At 54.3% G+C, this 25160-nt stretch overlaps 1 protein-coding gene across 2 annotated transcripts; it reads left to right on the top strand.

Annotated features, from left to right (window-relative positions):
• Positions 1 to 5403: 5403 nt before the first annotated feature.
• Positions 5404 to 21725, top strand: SMAD4 (SMAD family member 4). 2 transcript variants are annotated; one of them, XM_068177553.1, is made up of 11 exons: positions 5404 to 5801; positions 6611 to 6785; positions 7153 to 7182; positions 11311 to 11526; positions 13115 to 13234; positions 13364 to 13474; positions 15864 to 15914; positions 17768 to 17951; positions 18909 to 19077; positions 20039 to 20177; positions 21477 to 21725. In XM_068177553.1, exons 1-11 carry the CDS (start codon positions 5553 to 5555, stop codon positions 21686 to 21688), a joined length of 1656 nt encoding a protein of 551 aa, XP_068033654.1. In that variant the 5' UTR covers positions 5404 to 5552; the 3' UTR covers positions 21689 to 21725. The 2 variants fall into 2 exon arrangements, with proteins under 2 accessions (XP_068033654.1, XP_068033655.1); XM_068177554.1 differs by lacking the exon at positions 13115 to 13234 and having other exon boundaries at positions 5406 to 5801; positions 21477 to 21724.
• The last annotated feature ends 3435 nt before the right edge of the window (positions 21726 to 25160 follow it).

Below are 25160 nucleotides of genomic sequence, written 5' to 3'. Positions count from 1 at the left end.
GCTTTAAGCAAGCAGTCCTCGGTTTCTCTTAGATATATTTTCCCAAAAATTGCTTTCGTGGCTGCAGCTTGGAGATGAAGTTGTGTTCTTTCGGGTGTGTTCTGCATTCATTCGTTTCCCTGCTCGCCCTGGAACCTGACTGCCCAGAATCACACCCCCTCATCCTTCCCTTTGTGCCCGGCTGCGGTCTGTCCTTGTCCCTTTGTTTCAGTCTCCGTGGCTTTGTTTTGCTGGGCAGTTGTTGGACATCGTGGCAGCAGCGTTCCCTCCAGGCGTGGCTCCTGCTGCAGTGGCTCAGGCCCTCCGCAGCGTGGGGACAGGGGCCGTGGCCGAGCTGTGCCGGGATCCGTGGCGTGGGCAGAAGCGCAGCGTGGTACCCGGGCGATGCCGTGGGCTCCCGGGCTGGTGTCACATCTGCCGCATGGCCCGTCCCTGCCGGTGACACCGGCCCCTGCACGAGTGGGCCGTGAGTAACTTTTCGTGTCAGAGGGCGCCTTGGCAGTCCGCGTCCTGCGAGGCAGCAGCTGGATGGGACCAGGGGTGCTGTGCTGATGGTCATCTCAGCTGCTCTGCGGGACGCTGGCTGGCCTCGGAGCAGTTTGTGCAAGAAGATGGCACTTCTCTCTCTGGCCCACTGCTCAAGGGCTGCCTGAGCCCCCAGCGTGCTGCGGCAGCACGAAAAACCCTTTTTTCTTTGATTTTAACTCCACAGACTGGTTGGATTTCCATCACAGGGCTGCACTCGGGCTCTGTGGTTCTGATGGCCTGGTCAGAGAGCGAGAAAACTCTTATAGCAGCACGAAAAACCCTTTTTTCTTTGATTTTAGCTCCACAGACTGGTTGGATTTCCATCACAGGGCTGCACTCGGGCTCTGTGGTTCTGATGGCCTGGTCAGAGAGCGAGAAAACTCTTATAGCAGCACGAAAAACCCTTTTTTCTTTGATTTTAACTCCACAGACTGGTTGGATTTCCATCACAGGGCTGCACTCGGGCTCTGTGGGTGTGATGGCCTGGTCAGAGAGCGAGAAAACTCTTATAGCAGCACGAAAAACCCTTTTTTCTTTGATTTTAACTCCACAGACTGGTTGGATTTCCATCACAGGGCTGCACTCGGGCTCTGTGGATGTGACGGCCTGGTCAGAGAGCGAGAAAACTAGATAAGTTTTCCCAGAATCTGTCTGAGAGACTTTAGGGAGTTGAAAACAAATGATAGTGTGTTATCATAAACAACCTGCAGGTATTGTTTTCCTACTCTCTGTGTTCTTGTTTTTCTCAGCGATTGTTTATAAGGCAGGCGTCTTGTTAATTAGCCAGTCAGGTGACATGCATTGATTAGCTGACCAAACAGTTCTGTCCGTATCGGAGCACGGTTTGCCGTGGGAAGTGGAGGAATGAAGCGCCTGTGCTGGGAAGGTGGCACGGAGGGCGCGTTGGCCTCCTGCCTGTACCTTAAGGCAGTTACCCAGTGGGTCTGTGCTGCCAAATTTTCAGACTTGAGTTTCTTGGTGAACCCGATCCCCGTGCAGCCGCAACTGGCCTGGACCCCACTGTACGTGCACGGGGCTGTGGGGCTGCTGATTGCCTGGGTCGTGTTTCCTCTGGCTCGTGTCCCTGACTCCAGCTCCGTCCCAGCCGCCTGCTTGGGCTGCTGCTTGCTTGCCTTGGGGTTGGTGGCTCTCCCCAAATTGCAAAGTGTGGCTTCTGTGGGGGACGAGGGGGAAGAGAAACCACTTCTCGGTGGTAAAAGTATTCCTTTAAGGTTGCTTTTAACATGTAGGAAAGGATGTGAGTGTTTTTTAAGGATCTGGGTTTGTAGCTTCAGAGCAGATCTCAACCAGATCACAGCGTTGGAAATGGCAATTGTCTGGATGAAGGGATTTTTCAGCTAAGTTTAAAAATTTGCGTGGCTGAATGACTAGAGCACTTTGACTGGGGTTTAGTAAGGTTTTGGGGACTTTTAGCAGCCCCTGCCTTTGTGCCTCAGAGGAGCTTCTGCACAGCTGTAGTAATACCTCCATAGAGGCAGGGAAGTGAAATCCGTGCGAGGTTTATTCCTAACCATGAAAATCAGAAGGACTTTTTTCTGTTTCTGAACCCCTTCTTCAGGCTCTGTGTGTGTGTGTGTGAGTCTGCCTGCTGTTTCGTAGAACGTCGAAATGAAACGTACCTCAGCAACTTGTGGGCCTCAAGCAAGGCCGTCCAAGTGATCCTATCTCTTAAATACTTAATTTGCTGCCTGAAGAGTTGCCGGGAATGTTTGGAAGCCGTGTTTTTCTTACCCGTGATTTTTTGGCACATGAAACTCTTGTTCCTGGGCCGTGCTAGCCTGTAACGCTGTCTTGCTGGTGCGGCTGAGGAGGTGCTGGTGCACGAGGCGGAATGTTGGATTTCTGTTCCATAAAAGTGTTGTTTATCCCTCCATCTGCTTGTTGTGCGTCGCCTGTGTTCTCTGGCTGGTCAGGAAGACCTTGCTTCCCCAGAAGGGAATGCCCTCCCGGGGGGTTGTGCAGGGGATGCCGAGTGTGAAACCGCGTCTCTGTTATCGGGCTGCAGCAGTAAGATAATCGCTGTTTGGAGAGAGCGTGTCCCATCTGATCCAAAAACAGTGGCACAGTCTGGGTCAGGGAGGCTTGTTTTGCATTCCTGCCCTAAAACCAGTATAAGTAGGGTGAGAGCAGTCTCCTGCAGCTCGGCGGGGCTCCTTCTCCCTCCCAGGTAAGTCAGGTGTGCCTGATTCCAGTTCTGCGAGGCGGCGTGCTGCGAGAGCAGCCCGTCCCTTCGGGCTCCATCCGTGTTGTTCAGGTAGGTAACCATTTCTGGCAGAGCTGTGCCACCAGCGCTGTGTCTGCACTGATACGAAGCCGCTTCGTGTCTTGCATTCTGTTGCAGGGGGCTACATTTCAGCGCTGCAGCGAGGCAGCCGCGGGGAGGCCGCGGGCAGTAATGGTGTTTGTCTGCAGGCAGGCAGCAGTTCCACTCAGCAGCTGGTTGTTGTTCTCCAGAGGGAAGCTTGCTGCAGATGGTCAGAGGCGATTTAGATCACCTGGCAGTCTAAACTTTGTGTTGTCTTTTGGATTTACCTCTGCTTCGCAGGTCCTTGTTGGGATACTTAGGTTACCTGGAACTCTAGTTGTTGTTTGCTTGTTTTGTAATTTACTCGTCCCTTCTCAGGTAATGAAACGCATTACTTTATGCAGCACAGAATCATAGACTTGCTGAGGCTGGCAAAGGCCTTTAAAACCGTTGACCCCGGGTGTAATCAGGTGCTGGCCGGTAAACACTTGTTAGTGCTTTGAATTGGCTCGTCCCTGTTTTGTGTGCTGCCTCCTGGCACCTCTCCAGTGTGTGACTGAGCTGAAGATGGGCTCCTCCAGCTGTTTTATGAGAAGCTGAATTTGTGGAGTGTGAAACTTGGCCTGCCCTCAAAACACCCTGGTGCTTGTGCAGAAACGTGTGGCAGCGTTAGTCAGCGCTGGTGCCCGTCACCCCTCTCTGCTCCGGCACTGACGCAGCTCCTGCCCAGGCACCCCCGAGCTGCCCCGTGGCCGCACACCGGCACCCAAAAGCCCAAACCAGTGGCCCGGCTTTCAGAAGGGCTGAGCAGTCACAAGTTCCCATTGAGCACAGGGGCAGCTGGGGGGTGGCTCAACATTGCTGGAGATCATTCTGCTTTAAATGACGCCTTACCTGCTTGATCCGAACCTTCCTGGGAGTGAACCTTCCTGGGAGTCGGCGAGCAAAATTCTCATTCACGGTTTTAGGGTGGTGGGAGATAAAGCCGCGCAAGTCTAATTTTAATCGCCTCTTTATTTAAAGCTCCTTTAGCTAATAGCTTTATCAGGGCACTTATTTGTGATTACTTATGCATATCTGTCTGGGGTGGTGTTCTGTATTTAAGGAAAAAGATGTTCTCTTCTGTTCCAGCTGACAGGCTTTTACAGATTAGTGTGAATTGCCGCAGAGAATGACTGGCAGTTTAAGCTCGACTTTAGAAAGGGGCTTATTGAATTGAAGCACAAAAAAAAAAAACCACCCAGCACGGGGGGGGGGAGAAATTTTAATAGCTAGGTAAAATCCGTGATTCTACTCAAATTTAGAGATAATTGTTTTCCCTTGGGAAAAATTAAGTGCAGAAGCATCCTTACAAAAGCAGAAAAGGCTTGAATATGGGAGGGAGGGGGGAGGATTTTCACCGTGTATTTTTTTCAAGTACACTAAAGCGTGATGTATTCCAGTTAAAACTGTAGAAAATGTCAGATAAGGAAGAGTTTGCTTCCGTTTGAAGTCGTGCCGCGTTTGTCTAACGGCGTTCGTTTTACAAGGAGGGAAGCCATGTGTTTACACTGTGTGGTGCCATAACTTTCTAAATTAACATCCCACTCTTATTTTTGTGCAACGCATTTGTTTCCAATAAATAGCTGCTGCTTCAGTGCCTCTAATAACATGGAAAATTCCAGTGCAGTAACAGGTCTCCGACTGGATGTGTTCCTCCTCAGATAGAGTGACAGGCTTATTTTTCCCTGAACTTTTGAAATCAGATATATTTTATTTACACGGCTGGGGACGACACGGTAGTTTTCGGAAGGGCTGGTGTTACAAGCTTACTCAGAAAACGTGGTAAAATCACTCCTGTGTGTTTGTTTGCCAGAGTTTTAGGGAAGTCAGAGCCTGTGGGAATGTCTTGGCTGGTGATTACATGAAGCCAGAGTTGCCTGAAGAGCCAGAGCAGCTCTTTGGCAGCACCAGGCTCTTTCTCTGAGGAAGACAGGTGGGAAGGGTTTTTTCTGAGTGGCTCTGGGTGGTCTGTCCTGATCCAGAAGAGACAAACGCGGGGGTTTTCATATCCAAAGACGCTCGTGGTCCTGATTTACACGAATGCGTGTTGAGGGAACGGCCAGGTAGAGTTTCTGCCTTTCTGGTTAGCAAGGAGAAGCAGAGCCAGTGTGAGGTGGGAAGACAGCTGAGCTATGGGCAGGGCTGCTGAGTAAAGCTCCCAGGGGATTTGGTGTGCCTTGACGCTTCCTCACTGCTCGGGGTTGGTTCAGCCCAGCCCCCCCGGACTCCCGCTCCGTGTTTCCAGTCGCTTTCATCCTGCCAGGATGAAGCCTAGGTAATCATTGCCACTGTTCTCCTGGCTCGTTTTAAGCATCCCTGCCTTTCTCTATGCACTTACTGTGCATATCAACGGTAACCTTTATTTAAGTATTGTTACTAGGGGAAGAATAAATCTTTCATCTAAAGCTGTGCAGGCCGCCCCTTAGGCATGTTTTAGCTGTCACGGGACGAGCAATGCAGTTTTTTCATGTGCTTTTAATATCCTGCACTCAGCTTGAAAATAAAAGAAGAAAAAAAAAAAAAAGCCACAGACTTCCTTAGAAACACGATCTGCAATTTGTTAAGAAACAATTCTAATGTAGATATTTTTTCCTCCTAGGTTTTACCAAGGGACAGTACATCTAACACTTAACTCGGATCATCTCTTGTTCATCAGCTTGAAAATCATAACAGCCCCCAAAACTGACATTTGATCTGAAAGAAAAAGCTGTGACAAATGGACAATATGTCTATTACTAACACACCAACAAGTAACGATGCTTGTCTGAGCATTGTTCACAGCTTGATGTGCCATCGACAAGGTGGAGAGAGCGAAACTTTTGCAAAACGCGCAATTGAAAGTTTAGTTAAAAAGCTGAAGGAGAAAAAAGATGAATTGGATTCTTTGATTACAGCTATAACCACAAACGGAGCTCATCCTAGCAAGTGTGTTACAATCCAGAGAACGCTGGATGGGAGGCTGCAGGTTAGTACCGCTGCACACCAGGCGTGTTCCTCTGGGAGAGCTGCACGGCAGCGAGCGGCGGTGCTGGGGGACGGCGGCTCTGCCCCGGCTGCGGCCGTGTTTGGGGCCCTGCCTGCAGCAGCTGCCTTGTGCTGCAGAAGGAGCAGGAGGCGTCGCTCGGCCCTTGTGCGCGTGCGGCAGCGCAGAGCAGGGCCCCTGACGAACCCGGACGCTTCTGTGCCGGTCCCCGGCCAGCTCGGCGCTGCGGAGCGGCTCTGGGGCTGTGCTGAGGGCTTCCTCAGGACTCGGTCCCTGTCCGGCTGGGGCTGCGATCTCCCGCTCCCAGGGCAGATGGCACGGTGGCTCGATAGCTCTCTGTCTACCCTAGAGGCATTTTATTTTATGTATTTATTTATTTCTGCTAATGGTCCGGCATTCTTCTGCTTGTAAATTCCTGAAGGTGTAGCTCAGCACCTTCTTCCTCTCCTTCTGGGGCAAAGCTCCTTGCCATCCGTGGTGGGGAAGGTGACCGTGCCTAGTACCTCAAGCACAAGTTCTGCTTCTGCCATTTCCTGTCCGGTATTTTTTACGTAAGAACCGCCGCGTTGACCTAACTGTGGCAAAACCTTAACAGAAACTTGTTTCTGTTGGGCACAGAACTTGGGTAGGCCGTGCAGGAACTGTACACCACCTCTTTTTTTTTTTTTAATAAATTCCGATGATGGAGAGGGGGCGTCGTGTTGTCTGTCCCCTTCCCTTTCTGCTTCTCGCCGTGTGCGGTGCAGCACCCTGCTACTTTCCCAATCAACTCTTTGTGTCTGACTTTTTAGGTGGCCGGCCGCAAGGGATTCCCTCATGTGATTTACGCCCGGCTTTGGAGGTGGCCTGATCTTCATAAAAATGAACTCAAGCATGTTAAATATTGTCAGTATGCTTTTGACTTAAAATGTGACAGTGTCTGTGTAAATCCTTACCATTATGAGCGTGTGGTATCGCCCGGCATCGGTGAGTACACCCCGGAGTCGCAGCGGAACAGTGGGGGTGAAGTGTGAAACGTTTCTGGGGTGGAAAATGCAGGCCTGAGTTAGAAACATAAACTTTTAATGATCTGAGTATAGGTTACCCTCGTGCTCTTGTCTTTCCTAGTGCAGTTATCCCTTTGCCTTTGTTCCAGATGTGAAGGGAGAGTTTGTGGCTTTTGTTTAAGCCTTTCTGTTGGGCGTACACGCAGTTGTTGTGCATCCTAGGAGGGCAGGGAGGCTGGTCTTGTGGTGGCAGGGGTCTGATTTTAAGGGCTGACAAATGTTTGGACGTGTTGTGAGATCTGAATATATTGATGTGCCCCCCCCTTTTCTCTGTCTTATCTTTAAAGATCTCTCGGGACTGACGCTGCAGAGCTCAGGTGAGTCGCTGTGCTTGCTGCTGCGTTTCTGCACGCACGGGCTGTGCCAGGCCCTCCAGGGCGGCACAGGCCGTCCCTCTGCCTCGCTGCCAGGGCCTGCAGAGCTGCTTTTGTCCCTCTGGCTCCCAAAAACCAGCTCGGGACCGAGTCAGGGGCAAGGATCGATAAATCCCTTGGGCAGAAGCTCCAGCCAAGCCCAGAGCTGCATCCTGCTGTCCTTGCTTCCCATCTGTGAAACCCAGCAGAAAACCAAAAACCCAGGGCTCAGTGCTGCTGATTACTAAAAAAAGACACTCAAAACTTATCATACAGGTGCGTGCACCTGTATGATATGCTAATTAGATGGATTGGGAGTGCTAAGTGTGATTTAATAAGCAGGATAAGAAGGAAAGAGTGGAAATTCTCTAATTCATTCTGCAGTTGGGTGAAGGGAGTCTGATATTCTTGCTTTCCCTGAAGCTTGAGAGAAATTGGACATGAAATCTCGCATGAGCATTATTCAGAAATCTGAGATTCTGCTGCTGGTAACAGCTTTATTTCAGGGCTTGTTTTATTCTCTTCCCAGGGGAAATTCATGGAGAAAGGAATTTGTCTGATCCAGCGATCTTAGCGCAAAAAAGAACTAGAAAAAACCCTGCCAAACATCCCAACAAACGTAACTTGACAGGGTGTAACCCATGTGCTCATCTCTGCTAATTGGCATTGTTACCTGTGCCTTCTGAAAAACTGTCCTCGTGTGCAGAATCAAAGCTGAATTTTCCATTGTTCAGTGAAATCATTTAATTATTTAACGCCAGCAGCTGAATGCATCAGAAACGTTCCCTTGTCCTGCTCCGGGTCTTGCAGCAGGGAACAGGTTTTGGCATCCTTTAAAAAGGAGCATGGGAGAGGTGATGTGATGTAGGAGTTAATGGCAGCTATAGAAATGAATTGTTGTAGTGGCAGTGGTAATTCCCTGGTGCTGCGCGTGGAATAGTCGGAATTACGGGCTACCCTGCTGAACAGTTGAGTGGTTTCCTGTGGTCTTTGAATGTGAATTTGATTTCCTAGTCAGCTCGGATGGGACTTGCTTAAGGTTGCCCCGGGCGTGCATGAAGTTTATGTGCCACGTTCACAAGTTTGTGTTTTTCCTGGGAGCTTTGTGTGCGTGCCTGCTTGTGTTCCAGAAATGAGCTTGTTAGCTGCTGCCTTAGCACGCGGTCGGCTGCTTGAGGAAAACACCTTTTTGCCCTGCATTAGCTGTGTCCAGAGCGGCAGCGGGCAGCAGGAGGCCGCTGCAGGAGGCCGCTGGGCCGGGAAGTGCCGGCGCCCGGGAGCCGCTCTGGTGTGCACCGAGCGCTGCTGGGGCAGGGCTGGCAGTGCTGCGTGTCACCAGGAGTGAGCTGTGTGCGTGTGTCAGTGTGTGTGCCCTGTGTGTGTGTGTGTGTGTGATCTGTGTGTGTGTGTGTGTGCTCTGTGTGTGTGTGTGTGTGTGATCTGTGTGTGATCTGTGTGTGATCTGTGTGTGTGTGTGTGCGCTGTGTGTGTGTGTGTGTGTGATCTGTGTGTGTGTGTGTGATCTCTGTGTGTGTGTGATCTGTGTGTATGATCTGTGTGTGTGTGTGTGTGTGTGTGTGTGTGAGATCTCTGTGTGTGTGTGTGTGTGTGTGATCTCTGTGTGTGTGTGATATGTGTGTGTGTGTGTGTGTGATCTCTGTGTGTGTGTGATATGTGTGTGTGTGTGATCTGTGTGTGTGTGATCTTTGTGTGTGTGTGTGTGTGATCTGTGTGTGTGTGTATGATCTGTGTGTGTGTGTGTGATCTGTGTGTGTGTGTGTGTGTGTGCTCTGTGTGTGTGATCTGTGTGTGTGATTGTGTGTGTGTGTGTGATCTGTGTGTGTGTGTGTGCTCTGTGTGTGTGTGTGTGATCTCTGTGTGTGTGTGTGTGATCTCTGTGTGTGTGTGTGTGTGTGTGATCTGTGTGTGTGTGATCTGTGTGTGTGCTCTGTGTGTGTGTGTGTGATCTCTGTGTGTGTGTATGATCTGTGTGTGTGTGTGTGATCTCTGTGTGTGTGTGTATGATCTGTGTGTGTGTGTGATCTCTGTGTGTGTGTGTGATCTCTGTGTGTGTGTGTGTGATCTCTGTGTGTGTGTGTATGATCTGTGTGTGTGTGTGTGATCTCTGTGTGTGTGTGTGTGTGTGATCTCTGTGTGTGTGTATGATCTGTGTGTGTGTGTGTGATCTCTGTGTGTGTGTGTATGATCTGTGTGTGTGTGTGTGATCTCTGTGTGTGTGTGTGTGTGTGATCTCTGTGTGTGTGTATGATCTGTGTGTGTGTGTGTGTGATCTCTGTGTGTGTGTGTATGATCTGTGTGTGTGTGTGATCTCTGTGTGTGTGTGTGATCTCTGTGTGTGTGTGTATGATCTCTGTGTGTGTGTATGATCTGTGTGTGTGTGTGATCTGTGTGTGTGTGTGTGATCTGTGTGTGTGTGATCTGTGTGTGTGTGTGTGTGATCTGTGTGTGTGTGATCTCTGTGTGTGTGTGTGTGATCTGTGTGTGTGTGTGTGATCTGTGTGTGTGATCTCTGTGTGTGTGTGTGATCTCTGTGTGTGTGTGTATGATCTCTGTGTGTGTGTGTGATCTCTGTGTGTGTGTATGATCTGTGTGTGTGTGTGTATGATCTCTGTGTGTGTGTGATCTGTGTGTGTGTGTGATCTCTGTGTGTGTGTATGATCTGTGTGTGTGTGTGATCTGTGTGTGTGTGATCTCTCTCTGTGTGTGTGATCTGTGTGTGTGTGTGTGATCTCTGTGTGTGTGTATGATCTGTGTGTGTGTGTGATCTGTGTGTGTGTGATCTCTCTCTGTGTGTGTGTGTGATCTGTGTGTGTGTGTGTGATCTCTGTGTGTGTGTGTGTGTGTGATCTCTGTGTGTGTGTGTGATCTGTGTGTGTGTGATCTCTGTGTGTGTGTATGATCTGTGTGTGTGTGTGTGATCTCTGTGTGTGTGTGTGTGTGTGATCTCTGTGTGTGTGTGTGATCTGTGTGTGTGTGATCTCTGTGTGTGTGTGTATGATCTGTGTGTGTGTGTGTGATCTCTGTGTGTGTGTGTGTATGATCTGTGTGTGTGTGTGTGATCTGTGTGTGTGTGTGTGTGATCTGTGTGTGTGATCTCTGTGTGTGTGTGTGATCTCTGTGTGTGTGTGTATGATCTGTGTGTGTGATCTGTGTGTGTGTGTGTGATCTCTGTGTGTGTGTGTGTGTGATCTGTGTGTGTGTGTGATCTGTGTGTGTGTGTGTGATCTCTGTGTGTGTGTGTGATCTCTGTGTGTGTGTGTGTGATCTGTGTGTGTGTGTGTGATCTCTGTGTGTGTGATCTTTGTGTTTGTGTGATCTTTGTGTGTGTGATCTGTGTGTGTGTGATCTGTGTGTGTGTGTGATCTGTGTGTGTGTGATCTTTGTGTTTGTGTGATCTTTGTGTGTGTGATCTGTGTGTGTGTGATCTGTGTGTGTGTGTGATCTGTGTGTGTGTGTGTGTGATCTCTGTGTGTGTGTGATCTGTGTGTGTGTGTGATCTGTGTGTGTGTGATCTTTGTGTTTGTGTGATCTTTGTGTGTGTGATCTGTGTGTGTGTGATCTGTGTGTGTGTGTGATCTGTGTGTGTGTGTGTGTGATCTCTGTGTGTGTGTGTGATCTCTGTGTGTGTGTGTGTGATCTGTGTGTGTGTGTGATCTGTGTGTGTGTGATCTGTGTGTGTGTGTGATCTGTGTGTGTGTGTGTGTGATCTCTGTGTGTGTGTGTGATCTCTGTGTGTGTGTGTGTGATCTGTGTGTGTGTGTGATCTGTGTGTGTGTGATCGTTGTGTTTGTGTGATCTGTGTGTGTGATCTGTGTGTGTGTGATCTGTGTGTGTGTGATCTTTGTGTTTGTGTGATCTGTGTGTGTTTGTGTGTGAGATCTGTGTGTGTGATCTGTGTGTGTGATCTTTGTGTGTGTGTGATCTGTGTGTGTGATCTCTGTCTGTTTTTCCCCTGTTCTCTGTTACCTGTTTTTCCGCTCTTCTCTGTGTGTCTGTTTCGCCCTGTGCTGTGTATGCCCTGTATTTTCCTGTGCTCTGTGTTCCCTGTGTGTGACTCTGCTGTCCCTACAGCTCCCTCCAGCATGCTGGTGAAGGACGAGTACGTGCACGACTACGAGGGGCAGCCGTCGCTGTCGTCGGCCGAGGGCCACTCGGTGCAGACCATCCAGCACCCGCCCAGCAACCGGGCCTCCTCGGAGCCCTACAGCGCCCCGGCCATGCTGGCCCCCGCCGAAGCCAGCACCACCAGCACCACCAACTTCCCCAACATTCCCGTGGCCTCCACAAGTAAGGCCATGGGGCTGCCGCGGGCTGCGCGGGGCGCGGAGCCGGCTCTGCGGGGCTGGCTGGAGGGCTGTGCCTGGCCACCTTCCTGCTCCGTCGAGGGTGGCACTGCACCAGCACTGGTCTGTGTGTGTGTGGGTGTGGGTGTGGGTGCCAAGGGTTCAGAGCCACGGCGTCGCAGCAGCTGCCCTCTGACAGAGCGGCGTGGCTCTCGCTTGGTGGCTGCCGCGGAAATCAGAGAGTTTTATTGTTTTACTGCCGCAGCAAGCCGGACCACAAATGTGAATGCTGTGAGGTGGCAGTGCCTAGAGATCCTTAGGCAGCTCTTCAGTCTTCCTGTATTAGCACCGTTGTGTTTCTAATGGTTCGCTGTGCTGCCAGGAGGACAGCCCCGGTTAATATTTCCGTAAGGGTGTTGGGGCGCTGCCTCCAAGGTTTTGATACTTTTCCGTGTGTCTGGTGCGAGTGGAAGAGTTTGGTGGACACAGCACCAGAGCCACCCTTCGGGACAGCAGAGCACAAAGAGCCTCCTGAGTTTGGAGAGGCTTCGCACCAAAGATGTGTGAACGTCGCTGATTTCATGACCGGGTTCGAATTGTGGCGACACGGTGTTTTGGTAGTGCTCGTTAATTCTAGCTGATGAAATTTTGGCTAAAAGCATTGATGTGTCTTTATTTGTCTCCAGCAGAGATAAAAAGGGTGTGGGCGGTTAATTGCGTTGCCCTTGCACCACAGTTTATGGTCAGTAAGCTTTTCTCGTCGGTGCCAGAATTGTTGGAGGCAAATGGACGTGGGAAAAAAAAGCTAATTTCTAATTTTTATGTTTTCCCGCAAGTTCTCAATGTGTACAATTGTGCTAGCCACACCAGTTTGAGAGTGCAAGTGTAATTGTGAAAGTGCTGGTAAGTTTAGTGTTAATGGATGAACTGAAGGCTTTTGCAGTCAGATACTGTTAACCTGCTCTGAAATACCTACAGTTTTAATCTTAGGTAATTCTTGATATATTTATATGGGAGGAGGAAAAAAAAAAACAAAAAACCACAGGGGCTTTCTGAGTCCAGTGTTGTGTGCAGCTTTATGGAAGCAGCGTTTTTCCAAATGAAACACTGCCCGGAGAGTTTTGGAGGAGCGTAAAGTGAGGGAGTGTCCTGCTTAGGAGCAGTGCTTCAAACATGGTGAAAACGGGCAGCTCGCTGGAGCTGCTGTTGGCCTGTTTGGATTCCCACTAAACCTATCCCAGCCCTGTTAGCCAGTAAAGAGTCGTGACGTCTCCTCTTGCCTTTCAAAATGAGAAAGGGAGATTTCAAATGAGACTGGCCAGCACAAAGGTGCGGGTGACAAGCGGAGTTCTTTGCCCAGTCCTGCTCCCGAAACGTTGAGGGTGTCACAGTCAGAATTAGCTGACGCAGAGCGTTTTGCCTCAAGTTCCCTGGCGGGTGGAAAAAAAAAAATAAAAGTACCGGAGCCGAGCCTGTGGGAGCTGCGCATTGCAGGGCCCTTAGTGGGGTGTATTTTCCTACCCAGTAGTGCTGAGCTCTTCTTAATCAACATTTTGGAACGTTCATGAATAGGTAGTGTGTTCTTTCACCAGGTCAACCTCCCAGTATATTGACAGGTAGCCATAGTGATGGACTCTTACAGATTGCTTCAGGGCCCCAGCCAGGCGCTCAGCAGAATGGGTTCACAGCCCAGCCAGCCACTTACCACCACAGTGAGTATTCCCTCACACCTGCGCCTCTCAGCTTCCTCAGCCCGGTTTCCAAATGCCCAGGAGCAGTAGAGGACTAGCAGGGAGACGTGGGAGGCTCCCTCAGACGCCGAGGTGGGTTTGTCTTTGCAGACAGTACCACCAGCTGGACGGGGAGCCGGACGGCCGCCTACACGCCCAGCATCCCGCACCACCAGAACGGCCACCTGCAGCACCACCCGCCCATGCACCCCGGACACTACTGTAAGAGCCCGCCCTGGGCGTCCCCGTGCCCTCCCTGGCCTCCTGTCCTCCTTTCTGTGTGAGCTGCACTTACAGCCCCACTTCTGCCTCCGCTCTGCCCCCGCAGCAGCCTCGCATCCACCTGTGAGCCCATCACACACCCTCAGATCTGCCTGTGATCCCCTCACACACCCTGACATCCGCCTGTGATCCCCTCACACACCCTGACATCCGCCTGTGATCCCCTCACACACCCTGACATCCGCCTGTGGTCCCGTCACACACCCTGGCATCCGCCTGTGATCCCGTCACACACCCTGGCATCCGCCTGTGATCCCGTCACACACCCTGGCATCCGCCTGTGATCCCGTCACACACCCTGGCATCCGCCTGTGATCCCGTCACACACCCTGGCATCCGCCTGTGATCCCGTCACACACCCTGGCATCCGCCTGTGATCCCGTCACACACCCTGGCATCCGCCTGTGATCCCGTCACACACCCTGACATCCGCCTGTGAGCCCATCACACACCCTGGCATCCGCCTGTGATCCCGTCACACACCCTGACATCCGCCTGTGAGCCCATCACACACCCTGGCATCCGCCTGTGATCCCGTCACACACCCTGACATCCGCCTGTGAGCCCATCACACACCCTGGCATCCGCCTGTGAGCCCATCACACACCCTGGCATCCGCCTGTGATCCCGTCACACACCCTGACATCCGCCTGTGAGCCCATCACGCGCCCTCAGATCTGCCTGTGATCCCCTCAAACACCCTGACATCCACCTGTGGTCCCCTCACACACCCTGGCATCCGCCTGTGATCCCGTCACACACCCTGGCATCCGCCTGTGATTCCCTCACACACCCTGGCATCCGCCTGTGATCCCCTCACACACCCTCATTTCTCCCTGTGATCCCCTCATTTCTGCCTATGATCCCCTCATTTCTGCCTCTGATCCCCTCATTTCTCCCTGTGATCCCCTCATTTCTGCCTCTCATCCCCTCATTTCTGCCTCTGATCCCCTCATTTCTCCCTGTGATCCCCTCATTTCTGCCTCTCATCCCCTCATTTCTGCCTCTGATCCCCTCATTTCTCCCTGTGATCCCCTCATTTCTGCCTCTCATCCCCTCAATTCTCCCAGTGATCCCCTCATTTCTGCCTCTGATCCCCTCATTTCTGCCTCTGATCCCCTCATTTCTGCCTCTGATCCTTTCATTTCTGCCTCTGATCCCCTCATTTCTGCCTCTCATCCCCTCATTTCTGCCTCTGATCCCCTCATTTCTGCCTCTGATCCCCTCATTTCTCCCTGTGATCCCCTCATTTCTGCCTCTGATCCCCTCATTTCTGCCTCTGATCCCCTCATTTCTGCCTCTGATCCCCTCACATCTGCCTTTGATCCCCTCATTTCTGCCTCTGATCCTTTCATTTCTGCCTCTGATCCCCTCATTTCTGCCTCTCATCCCCTCATTTCTGCCTCTGATCCCCTCATTTCTCCCTGTGATCCCCTCATTTCTGCCTGTTAACCCCTCAATTCTCCCTGTGATCCCCTCAATTCTCCCTGTGATCCCCTCATTTCTCCCTGTGATCCCCTCATTTCTGCCTGTTAACCCCTCAATTCTCCCTGTGATCCCCTCAATTCTCCCTGTGATCCCCTCATTTCTGCCTCTGAACCTCTCCCGCACAGTGTGGCATTTGGATGGTTTTTTTTTCCTGTCAAAACGTGGAAATTCTTGCCTGTTGCTGTTTCTTTGAGGTTTTGCAGTCATGCTGAGCTCTGGAAGGCGTGTCTTGCTGACTTTACGACCTGCCAGGTTTACAGGGCTTAGTGAAACCTTGCGCAGTAAAGTATTGTCAGTACGATTTCCGTGAGGATCCCGCTTCATTCCTCCTGTCGTTTTCCCGGAGTAGCAGCCTGTGAGAAGCACTGGTGGCGCTGTAAATGTTTTCCAGCGCCCGTGTCTCTCCAGAATTGATGTTTGTGGCAGGCTGGTGGTGCCACACGGAGCTTTTCTTGGCTGCTGCCGTTTCTCACGTGCCCCGCGTGTTTTGACGCCTCCCGAGGCCGTGCCGGCCCCGACATCTTTTTGCCAAAGCTGCTGTTTCTTGTAAATACTGTGTCTGAGTCCTCCCTGTTCCTGCTGCCTCTGGGGCCCCGTTCCTAGAAGGCACGGAATAGTCTGATTCCAAGATTGGGTGCAGTTTATTTTTCCTTAGAAAATGTGTTCTCTGGGGCTTTCCTCCCTCCCGAGTGGCTGTTTGTCGCGATCAAGTCCGCAGCATGCTGGACAGCTTGTTGTGTGACTGACGAAGCTGGTGAGGGGCGCTTTCGTAGGAAAGCAGTTTCGGGGAGAAAACCTCGGTTTTGCTCGTGTGAAACAAACCACGTGTTTTCTTTTCAAGGGCCAGTCCACAACGAGCTCGCATTCCAGCCTCCTATCTCAAACCATCCTGGTGAGTAAGAGCTGACGTGAGACGCGGTTCGGTGAGAGGGGTGAACGCTGGTGCTGTGGGGAGGAGGGCCCCCGTTGCCATAAAAGCTCTTCTGAGCCGGGCTGGTGTCTCCTTGGGCACAGGCACACGAGCTGTGAGCTCTTTGGGTTTGGTTCGGGTACCCAGGCGAGCAGCCCTGTGCTGGTGCGTGTCTGGGGCCGTGCCAAGCCCCTCCGGACCCACAGCCCAGCCGGCAGGCAGACAGACAGACAGACACACCCCTGCCAGGGAAGGCGCTGTCCTTCCTACGTTTTGGTGCTGCAGTTCCTCTCCGGACCTTTACGGAGGCTTCCCGGGAGTCTCCCTTGACATCGTGGCTCAGGGAGGTCCCTTCCTGCTGCAGAAGCTCTCTCTGCTGCAGGTGCAGGGTGATACTTCGTGTTTAACGACAGTGACACTGTTCCCTGCTGAGGGGGAGCTACACAGGTGAAAAGCCGAAAAGTTGAACTTGGTTTTGTCCAGTAAGTGCAGCAATGCCGGGAATGAAACGTTAATAACTGCTGGGTGAACTTAACTGCAGCTCAAACTGTGTTTGGCGTTGTTTGGTATCTCTTTCACACTATGGATTTCATCCTGGTGAGTCCTCGTTGCCCACAGCGGCTGCGGCTGCCCCAGCCCGGGAGTGTCCAAGCACCCTGGGACAGTGGAAGTTGGCCCTTCCCATGGCAGGGTTTGGAATGAGAGGAGCCCTAAGGACCCTGGTAACCCCAACCGTTCTGGGCTCCCGGGATTTGTTTGTGCTCCCCAGCAAGCAGGGCCCAGCTTGTTCCCCCCTCGTGGAACTGGACCCTTGCAGTCAGCAGAGGTGCTGAGCTCCCCAGAGCCCACCGTGACTGGAGCTTTGGCAAATTTGGGGTGTCCAGACATGGAAGCCGTAGCACACAGCAGCCAGGAGGCGTGACACGCAGCTGCTCCGGGTGGCACAGAAACCACCGGGTGGGCTTGGCCAGCTTCCACTGCTTGCTGGGCTGCTTGGGTTTCAGGGGAATGCCCAGGGAGGCAGGGTCTCCTTTCCTCACAAGGCACATCGCTGCAGTAGCCATCCATCCTTCCTCTGTGGCCAGTTTTTCAAGGGCACAGAAGAGCTCAGAAGGCAGCTCTTCGCTCCCAGAACATGCCAATTTGTTCTGCTCCCTCAGTTCCTGCCCCCCTTGTTCTGTCCTGTCCCTGCCCAGGGTGAGATCTTTGTTCTTCCCCCACGTCCTGATTCCCAGCTCCAGGGAAGTTGGTCCTGCCTGCCGAGGTGAGGGCAGGAGGAGAGCCCTGCCTTGGCTGGGGAGGGATTCCCAGCTCCAGGGAAGTTGGTAATGCCTGCCGGGGTGAGGGCAGGAGGAGAGCCCTGCCTTGGCTGGGAAGGGATTCCCAGCTCCAGGGAAGTTGGTAATGCCTGCCAGGGTGAGGGCAGGAGGAGAGCCCTGCCTTGGCTGGGATGTGCAGCCAGAGCTGAGTCAGAGCTGGTTTGTGCCAGCCCGGCCACGCCGGGGCACACGTGTGTCGCTCCTGTGTGCCCGGCTGGCCTGCAGGGATGCAGATGGCTCACCAAGTGTGGCTGGAGTGATAAACTGCACACACACCTGTAAGAGCTGAAGTACAGCAGCCTCAGGCACTGGAGCGTGCTGGAATAAAGACGAGCCATGGCTGCTGTCGCGGGTGGCATTTCCCTGCGCCAGCAGACGTGCCCGTGTCGCTCAGAACGAGCCGGTGCGGGGTGCCCTCTCGCGTGCGCGACAAACGCAGCCGCAGGACGGACGCTCTGGAGTGGTTTCACAGCTGCCTTGTGCCTTTCAGCGGCTAATCGTGTGTGTGTTGTTCAGCCCCAGAGTACTGGTGTTCCATCGCCTACTTTGAGATGGACGTGCAGGTCGGGGAGACGTTCAAGGTCCCCTCCAGCTGCCCCATTGTCACCGTGGATGGCTACGTGGATCCTTCCGGAGGGGACCGCTTCTGCCTGGGCCAGCTGTCCAACGTGCACAGAACAGAAGCCATTGAGAGAGCGAGGTATCCCGCGGGCCCCGGAATTGGGCAGCGTCCGGTGCTCGGCGCGGGGGGCTCCCTTTGGGAATGTCCAGCGGGGTCCCTGCACGGCCGCTGCACCCTGTGCTCCCATACCCCTGCATGGCTCCCACACCCTGTGCTCCCACCCCCCTGCACGGCTCCTGCACCCTGTGCTCCCACCCCCCTGCACGGCTCCTGCACCCTGTGCTCCCACACCCCTGCACGGCCGCTGCACGGCTGCTGCACCCTGTGCTCCCACCTCCCTGCACGGCCACTGCACCCTGTGCTCCCACACCCCTGCACGGCTGCTGCACCCTGTGCTCCCACACCCCTGCACGGCTGCTGCACCCTGTGCTCCCACACCCCTGCACGGCCGCTGCACGACTGCTGCACCCTGTGCTCCCACACCCCTGCACGACTGCTGCACCCTGTGCTCCCACACCCCTGCACGGCTGCTGCACCCTGTGCTCCCACACCCCTGCACGGCTCCTGCACCCTGTGCTCCCACCCCCCTGCACGGCCGCTGTATGGACTGCTGCACCCTGTGCTCCCACTCCCCTGCGCAGCCGCTGCACCCTGTGCTCCCACACCCCTGCACGGCTGCTGCACCCTGTGCTCCCACACTCCTGCATGACTGCTGCACCCTGTACTCCCACACCCCTGCACGGCCGCTGCACGACTGCTGCATCCTGTGCTCCCACACCCCTGCACGACTGCTGCATCCTGTGCTCCCACCCCCCTGCACGACTGCTGCAGCCCTGTGCTCCCACCCCCCTGCACAACTGCTGCACCCTGTGCTCCCACACCCCTGCACGGCCGCTGCACGACTGCTGCACCCTGTGCTCCCACACCCCTGCACGGCCGCTGCACCCTGTGCTCCCATACCCCTGCACGGCCGCTGCAGGCGGCCGCGTGCCTGCTGTGCCCGCTGACGGCCCCGTTGCCTCGGTTCCCTTGCAGGTTGCACATCGGCAAGGGGGTGCAGCTGGAGTGCAAGGGCGAGGGCGACGTGTGGGTGCGCTGCCTGAGCGACCACGCCGTCTTCGTGCAGAGCTACTACCTGGACAGGGAGGCGGGGCGCGCCCCGGGCGATGCCGTCCACAAGATCTACCCAAGTGCATACATCAAGGTGGGTCGGCCGCCGCGCGGGCGTGGGCCGCGATTCCGGCCAGAAGTGGCGGCGAGGCACGGCCGTAAAGCCAGCCTGGCTTTCAAAACCCCTCGCCGGTTCCGTTTGGAGCTCGCCTCCGGGCGACTCTGGGAATTGCTCTGAACTGGAAGTGTCAGTTGGGTGCGGTGGAAGTGGGTGTTGCACGTCATCACAAACGACGCCGGCAGCAGCTCTTTGTGTTTTCAGCCTCACGGGTTTAAACGAACGGCAGCTAAAATTTTTAGCCTTGTGTTTCTTAGAAAAGAACGTAACCTGTTTCTTTTCTCCAAAAAAAAAAAAAAAGCAGAGCTGTGGAAGTAAATACAGATGCAGCAGAAGTTTAGGGCGTGTGTTAAGTGTCACGAACGTGAAGGGTTCCGGAGCTCAGAGAGAGCTGCGTGAAACAAATCGTTTCGAGGTGGTTCTTACAGGGACGTGCCTCCGACAGACTGTGAATTGACATAGACCAGCCGCACTCATAACAAACCAGTCTGCTGTTAACCTGCTTGGAGTGGTGTGGTTTTTTTAACCATCATTTTGGGAGGCAGCTGTGCAGGGAAGGCGAAAGAAACCCCGCGAGCTCTGTGCACGACCTTTCTAACATGAACACAGAGTTCTGCACATATGTCAGTGCCAAACAGCGGTCACAGAGGTACAAAACACCGGCAGCCTGAAACACGCAGCCATGGGGAGTCGTGGGCTGTCGTACTGCAGTGAGATAACGTGGCTTTTTCAATCGACACGCCTGCTTTGAGCACGTCTGGTCTTGCCGGCGGTGGTGACACCGTGAGAGGAGCCTGGGAGAGCGGGCTCTGCTGGGTTAGGAATCAAGCTGTTAGAAATTTAGCGGGCGCTCCCAGCTGGGCGAAGGCGTGCAGGCTGCTGGGGTGGGCTTGGCTGGCGCGGGCAGGTGTGAGCTCTGCATGTTGCGTGTTCCCAGGTGTTCGACCTGCGCCAGTGCCACCGCCAGATGCAGCAGCAGGCGGCCACCGCCCAGGCCGCCGCCGCCGCCCAGGCCGCCGCCGTGGCCGGCAACATCCCGGGGCCGGGCTCCGTGGGAGGCATCGCCCCGGCCATCAGTGAGTACAGCATGGTCCTGTCCCTGCCCAGGGCAGGGGGCTGCCAGCCCTGTCTCTGTCCCTGACCCTGACCCTGACCCTGTCCCTGTCCCTGTCCCTGCCCAGGGCAGGGGGCTGCCAGCCCTGTCTCTGTCCCTGACCCTGACCCTGACCCTGTCCCTATCCCTGTCCTTGTCCCTGTCCCTGTCCCTAACCCTATCCCTACCCAGGGCTGGGGGCTGCCAGCTCTGTCCCTGTCCCTGACCCTGTCCCTGTCCCTGACCCTGTCCCTGTCCCTGTCCCTGTCCCTGACCCTGTCCCTGTCCCTGTCCTTGTCCCTGTCCTTGTCCCTGACCCTGTCCTTGTCCCTGTCCCTGTCCTTGTCCCTGTCCCTGTCCCTGTCCCTGTCCTGTCCCTGACCCTGACCCTGTCCCTGTCCCTGACCCTGTCCTTGTCCCTGTCCCTAACCCTGTCCCTGCCCAGGGTTGGGAGCTGCCAGCTCTGTCCCTGTCCCTGTCCCTGTCCCTGTCCCTGACCCTGTCCTTGTCCCTGTCCCTGTCCCTGACCCTGCCCAGGGCTGGGGGCTGCCAGCCCTGTCCCTGACCCTGACCCTGTCCCTGTCCCTGTCCTTGTCCCTGTCCCTGACCCTGTCCCTGTCCCTGTCCCTGCCCAGGGCTGGGAGCTGCCAGCCCTGTCCTTGTCCCTGACCCTGTCCCTGTCCCTGTCCCTGTCCCTGACCCTGTCCTTGTACCTGTCCCTGTCCCTGTCCCTGTCCCTGACCCTGTCCCTGTCCTTGTCCCTGTCCCTGTCCCTGTCCTTGTCCCTGTCCCTGTCCCTGTCCCTGCCCAGGGCGGGGGGCTGCCAGCACAGTCCGTGGCCAGGTGTGGGAGCACCTACAGTTAAGGCTCGTGAGGAAGGCTGAGGGTGGTTTTTTTTCTCTCTCTTTTTTATGATTATTATTCTGGGCTGGCGTTTTTTCAGTTCCTAAATTCTGGATTCTTGAAGTTGTTCCAGAGTACTTTCAGAGGTGTGAGTGCTTACAGGACTCGGGCTGCTTTGTGTGCCACAGGATTCCTTGTGCTGCCCTGCAAATTTGCTGAAGGCACTTTGAGGAAAGTTTGTCGCTTTTTTTTTTGTCTTAGCCATACTTGTGATTTGAAACTTGCCAGCCGTGTTTATCTTTCTGCTCTGTCAGCTGGGAGCGGTGGCGTTTTCAAACCCGTCCCGTGGTTCTGACAGGCCAGGTGTGACAGGCCAGGTGTGACAGGCCAGGTGTGACAGGCCGGGCGTGGCCGGCCGCTGACCCGCCTGTCCCGGCAGGTCTGTCGGCCGCGGCCGGGATCGGCGTGGACGACTTGCGGCGCCTGTGCATCCTGCGGATGAGCTTCGTGAAGGGCTGGGGCCCGGACTACCCGCGGCAGAGCATCAAGGAGACGCCGTGCTGGATCGAGATCCACCTGCACCGCGCGCTGCAGCTGCTGGATGAGGTGCTGCACACCATGCCCATCGCCGACCCCCAGCCCCTGGACTGAGCCCGCCGCCGCCCCGGGGAGCCCGCCTCGTACAATTACGGTTCTGTTCGTAACCTGAAGTTATGTTTTAACTTTCCTTCGGTTTAATCTTCTACAAACAGGTTTTAAAAATTGTGTTTGCCGCCTTGCTCTTAGCAGAAAGCGTCCGAACGTGCAGGATTCGGATGCCAGTTCTTTACAGAACTCGGTAGTCATAATACAGGGCCTGAAGTCGAAGGTACACGCTTCGTAGGGACTTCACAGGATTGGGTTTGTTTCCTTTGAAGCTCTCCTTCCCTGTTGTGGCATCTTGGTGATCAGCCTCACGGGAGCCTTTTGTATGCAGAATATATATTATATATATATATTTGTATCTGAAAATTCCTTCTAGTAGTTAAAAAAACATTTACCTTGTAGCAACTTTAAAGTTCCAGCTGATTTGTGATATTCTGTTTAGGGAACAGTAGTTAACAGAAGAGTTCTTTATTTTGTTGTTGATCACGTTAACGATTTTTCCAGGTTAAAGCCTAGCAGCTGCCAAAAAGCGAGGGGATGACGCATACGTTGTTGGCATTGATCAAAAAGTTCTTTAGTTTAAAAAAAAAAAAAGAAGACATCCTAGGTTTTTATTCACGTAACCATATGAGTTTTGAAACACTAAAGCAAACGGATGCTTTCAGTGCTGGCACTCGGTCTAAGGTGAAAAACCCAGCCTGCAGCGTCGCCGCTGAGACCGAGTGGCGAGTGCCGCACGGCAGGAGCGTATTTTCATAATTACGACTGACTTGTACGGTTTCACTCAGAAAAGCCCCTAGCATGTATCACGGGTAGGTTTGCATGACCCTTTTTTCTTGCGTCTGTACGGTAATCCATCGGCATTCAGCACCGGGTGCTTGTATCTGCTCACCATCTCCACTCAGGGCAAGATGGCAAACCTGTTTTTATGCCTCGCGGTTCTTTTAGCCCTCTGCCGTCGGTGGTCACGTCAAGGGGCGATGGCTCTGTACAGAGAACCCGCAGCAGGACGCGCTGGCCTGCTGGCTGCAAGACGCGCAGCGCCTCCGCCTTCTCTCTGCCTGCAGCACCAATAAAGGGATGGAAACCCCTCTCACCAAGTTCAGTTTGTCTGTGATGTGTGACGGCGCCCCGAGGCCGCTGCTCCGAGCCACGGGTCCTTCCCTGGGCCAGGGCGGCAGCAGCAGCCAGCAGTGCCAGGCTCTGAGCCGGGCTGAACCACCGGGAAACACGTCCAGCTCCTCCTGCACTCACTGCTCGTCGGTAGAGACTCTCCTGGGGGGCCTCTCCTGGAAAACCAGAAGAGAGCAGGAGCTGCCTGTGCTCAGCTCCCGGAAAACCAGAGGGGAGCAGGAGCTGCCTGTGCTCAGCTCCTGGAAAACCAGAGGGGAGCAGGAGCTGCCCGTGCTCAGCTCCTGGAAAACCAGAGCGAGGGGAACAGGAGCTGCCCGTGCTCAGCTCCTGGAAAACCAGAGGGGAGCAGGAGGTGCCCGTGCTCAGGTCCTGGAAAACCAGAGGAGAGCAGGAGTTGCCCGTGCTCAGCTCCTGGAAAACCAGAGAAGAGCAGGAGCTGCCTTTGCTCAGGTCCTGGAAAACCAGAGGAGAGCAGGAGCTGCCTGTGCTCAGCTCCTGGAAAACCAGAGCGAAGGGAGCAGGAGCTGCCTCTGCTCGTGTCAGGGTCCGCAAATGCATGCAGGGTCCCTGATAGGTTCTCTTTGGAGATCTCAAAGCACAAAAGACACAGCAGGGTACACAACACTTTGCTTAAACAAAAATGCACTTTTATTTAGTGCCAACGACTGCGATAGTGAGAGAGAAATAAAGAGTTAGAGTGAAAGGTAGAGAAAGAAGGGAAGGGGATTATAGCTAACAGTCTGAAGAGACGAGGCCCTCGGAGCTTCACAAGATGCTCATGGGCTGTCTTCTCCAGGTGGGGTCCGGACAAAGTCCTCAAAACTCCTTGAGTCTTTTATAGGGTTCCTCAAAGCGGGGGGCATCTGGCCAAAGCGGCAGCTCTCCTGGCTACACGGTGGGTGCGGACTCGTTGTTTTGGGAACCAGTCGCAACCGTCGCGTCGGTGCGGGACCAGGAGAGCAGGATCGAGGGCACAGGACGAACTGATTAGGGCTCAGTCCACCATGACCAGTCCATTGGTCTCGCACTGAGTTCCCATGGCATCGCATACCAGTCCTTAAGGCTGGGCAGACTTTCCACCCCAGCCAGGCTAGAGCTACTGTCAGGGTCTGGGGTCTCAGTCCTTGGAGACAGTCGCGAGGCAAACATGAGGGATTTTCGGACAGACCCTCAGAGCCCCCAGACCCAAATCCTCACACACACAGAGACCCAGACCCAAATCCTCAGAGACCCCAGACCCAAATCCTCACACACACAGAAACCCCAGACCCAAATCCTCACACACACAGAGACCCCAGACCCAAATCCTCAGAGAGACCCGAGACCCAAATCCCTCAGAGCCCCCAGACCCAAAACCTCACACACACAGAGACCCCAGACCCTAATCCTCACAGAGGCCCCAGACCCAAATCCTCACACACACCGAGATCCCAGACCCAAATCCCTCAGAGACCCCAGGCCCAAATCCTAAAAGAGACCCCAGACCCAAATCCCTCAGAGACCCAAGACTCAAATCCACACACACACAGAGACCCCAGACCCAAATCCTCAGAGACGCCAGACCCAAATCCTCACCACAGCGAGGGGAGCAGGAGCTGCCCGTGCTCATCTCCTGGAAAATCGGACGGGAGCAGGAGCTGACTGTGCTCAGGTCCTGGAAAACCAGAGCGAGGGGAGCAGGAGCTGCCTGTGCTCAGCTCCTGGAAAACCAGGAGAGCAGGAGCTGCCTGTGCTCAGCTCCTGGAAAACCAGAGCGAGGGGAGCAGGAGCTGCCCGTGCTCAGCTCCTGGAAAACCAGAGGAGAGCAGGAGCTGCCTGTGCTCAGCTCCTGGAAAACCAGAGCGAGGGGAGCAGGAGCTGCCTGTGCTCAGCTCCTGGAAAACCAGAGGGGAGCGGGAGCTGCCTGTGCTGAGCTCCTGGAAAACCAGAGGGGAGCGGGAGCTGCCTGTGCTGAGCTCCTGGAAAACCAGAGGGGAGCAGGAGCTGCCTGTGCTCAGCTCCTGGAAAACCAGAGCGAGGAGAGCAGGAGCTGCCCGTGCTCAGCTCCTGGAAAACCAGAGGGGAGCAGGAGCTGCCCGTGCTCAGCTCCTGGAAAACCAGAGCGAGAGGAGCAGGAGCTGCCCGTGCTCAGCTCCTGGAAAACCAGAGCGAGGGGAGCAGGAGCTGCCCGTGCTCAGGTCCTGGAAAACCAGAGGGGAGCAGGACCTGTCTGTGCTCAACTCCTGGAAAACCAGAGGAGAGCAGGAGCTGCCCGTGCTCAGCTCCTGGAAAACCAGAGAGGAGCAGGAGCTGCCCGTGCTCAGCTCCTGGAAAACCAGAGGGGAGCAGGAGCTGCCCGTGCTCA

This window comes from Anomalospiza imberbis, chromosome Z (genome assembly GCF_031753505.1).
Source record: "Anomalospiza imberbis isolate Cuckoo-Finch-1a 21T00152 chromosome Z, ASM3175350v1, whole genome shotgun sequence".
NCBI lineage: Eukaryota > Metazoa > Chordata > Aves > Passeriformes > Viduidae > Anomalospiza > Anomalospiza imberbis.
Note: the sequence above shows the minus strand (reverse complement) of the source record. Positions and strands in the feature narration are given on the sequence as shown.

Excerpts from the sequence above, each read along its gene's own strand:
- SMAD4 (XM_068177553.1), top strand. The coding sequence starts at position 5,553 with ATGGACAATATGTCTATTACTAACACACCAACAAGTAACGATGCTTGT. Across the intron at positions 11,527-13,114 it reads CATTCCCGTGGCCTCCACAA|GTCAACCTCCCAGTATATTG; the intron begins GTAAGGCCATGG and ends TTCTTTCACCAG. Across the intron at positions 20,178-21,476 it reads AGGCATCGCCCCGGCCATCA|GTCTGTCGGCCGCGGCCGGG; the intron begins GTGAGTACAGCA and ends CTGTCCCGGCAG.